Source organism: Gopherus evgoodei, unplaced genomic scaffold (assembly GCF_007399415.2).
Source record: "Gopherus evgoodei ecotype Sinaloan lineage unplaced genomic scaffold, rGopEvg1_v1.p scaffold_64_arrow_ctg1, whole genome shotgun sequence".
NCBI classification, from domain to species: Eukaryota; Metazoa; Chordata; order Testudines; family Testudinidae; genus Gopherus; species Gopherus evgoodei.
Genome location: NW_022060085.1, coordinates 64,678 through 68,317, shown reverse-complemented (window position 1 = coordinate 68,317; position 3,640 = coordinate 64,678). Strand labels below are relative to the sequence as shown.

At 43.5% G+C, this 3,640-nt stretch overlaps 1 protein-coding gene across 1 annotated transcript; it reads left to right on the top strand.

Annotated features, from left to right (window-relative positions):
* Positions 1 to 715: 715 nt before the first annotated feature.
* Positions 716 to 1,651, top strand: LOC115643611 (olfactory receptor 51G2-like). Its single transcript, XM_030547620.1, has one exon. The coding sequence runs from the start codon at positions 716 to 718 to the stop codon at positions 1,649 to 1,651; it is 936 nt and encodes a 311-aa protein (XP_030403480.1).
* The last annotated feature ends 1,989 nt before the right edge of the window (positions 1,652 to 3,640 follow it).

Here is a 3,640-nt window from a genome sequence, read left to right as displayed (position 1 = left end):
TTCCCTTGCCTTCTTATCCTCTTCCCATAACTGAAACACATTAACAAACAGCTTCAATGCAGGACAGATAAATACAATGACTGTTTTCACTATGCACTTGCCATGTGTTTACACACATGTCATGGTACAATGAGCCGCACTCCAAAATGGAGGGCCAGAAAGGTTGTCAGTGGAAAGATCACAACTGTAAAATCGCACAGCACTCAAGTAGCCTGCCGAATTCCCAACCACAAGATATCAGTGGGCTCAAGAACTTAGCAGGTTTCAAACAGGGACTGGATGTTTATATGGATAAGCAGAAAATCCAATTACAGTTGTGAGGACTTAACAGAAAAGCTTTTAGAAGGGCTTTAAACATGCCTAATTTATACTACAATATATGTCTAATTAGTGGGCCTCGGGGAGAAACTTTCCTTGGGAGCAGATTATCTCATAGTTGCCTATTTCAGGGATTCTTTCACTTTCTTCTGAACCATTTGCTACAGGGCATTTGATTCAAGGCCAGATGGACTACAGGTCTGATCTAGTCTGGCAATGCCTATGTTCCTATTGATGGTGTAAATCCAAGACCATGCTTTAGCTTATCTTCCTTAAGCTCCTGGGAGTCTCTTGTACTGAGGTCAGAAAGACGTCTCATTAAATATTATCTAGTCTCATGGGTTTTTTTCCTTTCAGGACGAATATTTCAAAACTCCCTGGACTTGCCCAGTACATTATGTCAGCTGTCAATGACACCAAATTCAGCTCTGCAGTGTTCCTTCTCACGGGGATACCTGGGCAGGAAGACGTCCATCTCTGGATCTCTATCCTCCTCTGCTTAGTATATGTTATTTCAATAGTAGGAAATTCAGTCATTCTGTTCATTGTAAAAACAGATCCAAGTCTCCATGAACCTATGTACATTTTTCTTTCCATGTTGGCTATCACAGACCTTGCCTTGTCGATAGCCACCATGCCTACAACACTGGGTATATTCTTGTTTAACTCTAGGGAGATCAGTCTGGATGCTTGTTTTGCCCAGCTGTTCTTCATCCACTCACTTTCATTCATTGAGTCGTCGGTACTCCTGTTGATGGCCTTTGATCGCTTTGTTGCTATCTGTAACCCACTGAGATATGCTTCTATCTTAACCCTCCCAAGAATAGGAAAGATGGGACTGGTGTTTGTGCTAAGAGGGGTGTCTTTAATATTCCCACTGCCCTTTCTCCTTAAACGGTTCCAATATTGTCGAGCCAATGTCCTCTCCCATTGCTACTGCCTGCACCAGGATGTTATTAAGATGGCTTGTGCGGACATCACAGTCAACTACATCTATGGCTTCTTTCTTATAGTTACAGTGGTAGGGTTGGATCCACTGTTCATCTTCCTCTCATATGTTATGATCCTCAAAACAGTGCTGAAAGTCATGTCCAATGTGGAGTTTCTTAGAGCCCTGAACACATGTGTCTCCCACCTCTGTGCTGTTCTCCTCTTCTACGCACCACGGATTGGCTTGGGTCTGATACACAGATATTGGAAGACCTCTCCTCCTTTGCTCAACCTTTTCCTGGGCTACATTTCTCTTTTTGTCCCACCACTTATGAACCCAATTGTGTACACTGTGAAAAGCCAACACATTTCTGCTAGGATAATCAGGGTGTTCTTCAAGTGAAGGGTCAGTTCATCATTTAGCTCCAGTGACATGGGAGATGAAAAACATTGGCCACGACCACCTATTCTATTCAGGATGTTACATCAAAGATGATGAGATCTAGTGAACTCCACTCTGTAAAGAGAGGTTCAGACATGGTATAAAGTCTGGAAGAATGGGAGAGGGGCTGGTGAGGGAGGCTAGCACATTGGGGAAGGAGACCACTGCAGGTAACAGTTTTTACAATGTGTCTGTGTTCATTGAGAGCCAGTGGACCAGCGTGATGTTTGCTTATAAAGAGCTGTATTGGTGCCTGCTCCAACCTTAGAATTCCTCTTGATAGAGTCAATAAAGAGAAGGAACGTGGATGTTGTTTCCCATTATACCTGACCTGTCACCTTTCTGTCTCTGGTTAAACATCCATGAGCCAGGGAAATAGCTGAGAGGTGTTTTGCAGTTCCAGTCCTCACCCTTCCTGAGCACTCTGGGTACTGCCTGATCCATGGGACTGCACCAGCGGTGCTAAGGAGATACTTAAGTGACACAGTCACTCTCCTTTCCCTGTGGCCTCAGCCAGGTGCATGTGACTGAGTTGTGTCAGAGACATGATTAAAGCAGGAGCCCCAGGTGCAGTCATTTAGGTAGTTCCTCTCTCATTGATGACTGTGCACTGTGCACCTGATGAGTCTACCCCCGTCTGACTGTAATGCCACCGAGGGAGAGCAATGTTGCATATGTTATTAGGAAATGGGAAAACTTTTGTGAATGAGGGAGCCTATACAGGAAGGATGGGCTCCACCTACGCCAAAATGGAACCAGATTGCTGGTGCTTCACATTAAGTAACTCGTAGAGCAGTTTTTAAACTAATGGCTGGAATAAAGCTGACAGGTGCAGAGGAGCATGTCGTTTGGACAATGACATCTGTTAGGGAGGAAAGACTAATGGAGATTCTCTATGACCTGGTAAGGAGGAGAGGATGGAAGATGATAAAATACAGGTAGGATCTGTTGAGAAACAAATGAAAAAAAAAGCCTCATGCAATTACATCATGTAATTCAGAAAACTAAATAATTAGATGGGTGAACTAGAGTGCCTCATATTAAATGAGGGTATTGATATAATAGACATCACAGAAGCTTGGTGGAATAAGGATGATCAATGAGACACAGTAATACCAGGGCACCAAATCTACTGAAAGAAGAAAACAGGTCATGCTGGTGGGGGAGTGGCACTATATGTGAAAGGAAGTGTACAATCAAATGAAACAAAATCGTAAATGAACCAAACTGTACCATAGAGTTTCTATGGGTGGACTTTCTGTGCGCTAATAATAAGAATATAGCAGTAGAGATATATTAATGACCACCTACTCAGGATGGTGATAGTGACTGTAAAATGCTCAGGGAGATAAAGGAGGCTATTAAAAAATCAATAATAATAATGGGGAATTTCTACTGTCTCCATATCGACTCGGTACATGTAATTACAGGATGGGATGCAGAGATAGTTTCTTGACACCATAAAGGACTGCTTCTTGTAGCTGCTAGTCCTGGAACCCACAAGATGTTGTGAAGGCCAAATCTATAACAGGGTCCAAAAAAGAACTAGATAAATTCATGGAGGATAGGTCCCTCAATGGCTATTAGCCAGGATGGACAGGGGTGGTGTTCTTAGCCTTTGTTTGTCAGAAGCTGGGCATGAGCGACAGGGGATGGATTACTTGATGATTACCTGTTCTGTTCATTCTCTCTGGGGAACCTGGCACTAGTCACTATCTGAAGACAGGATACTGGACTAGATGGACCTTTGGTCTGATCCAGTATGGTGTCTGTAGAGGTGGATAATAGCCCTGCCCTACCTTATAGAGGTAATGAGAAGATAAATACATTCCAAAAGTGATGTGTGAATGAGGGTCAGACACACAGGAGCCCTGTCAAGAGACACAGACCCAGATTCCCTCCCTGTCCCCTCTGTTTGTGCTGCCCTAGCAATGCAAAGGGGCAGAAATG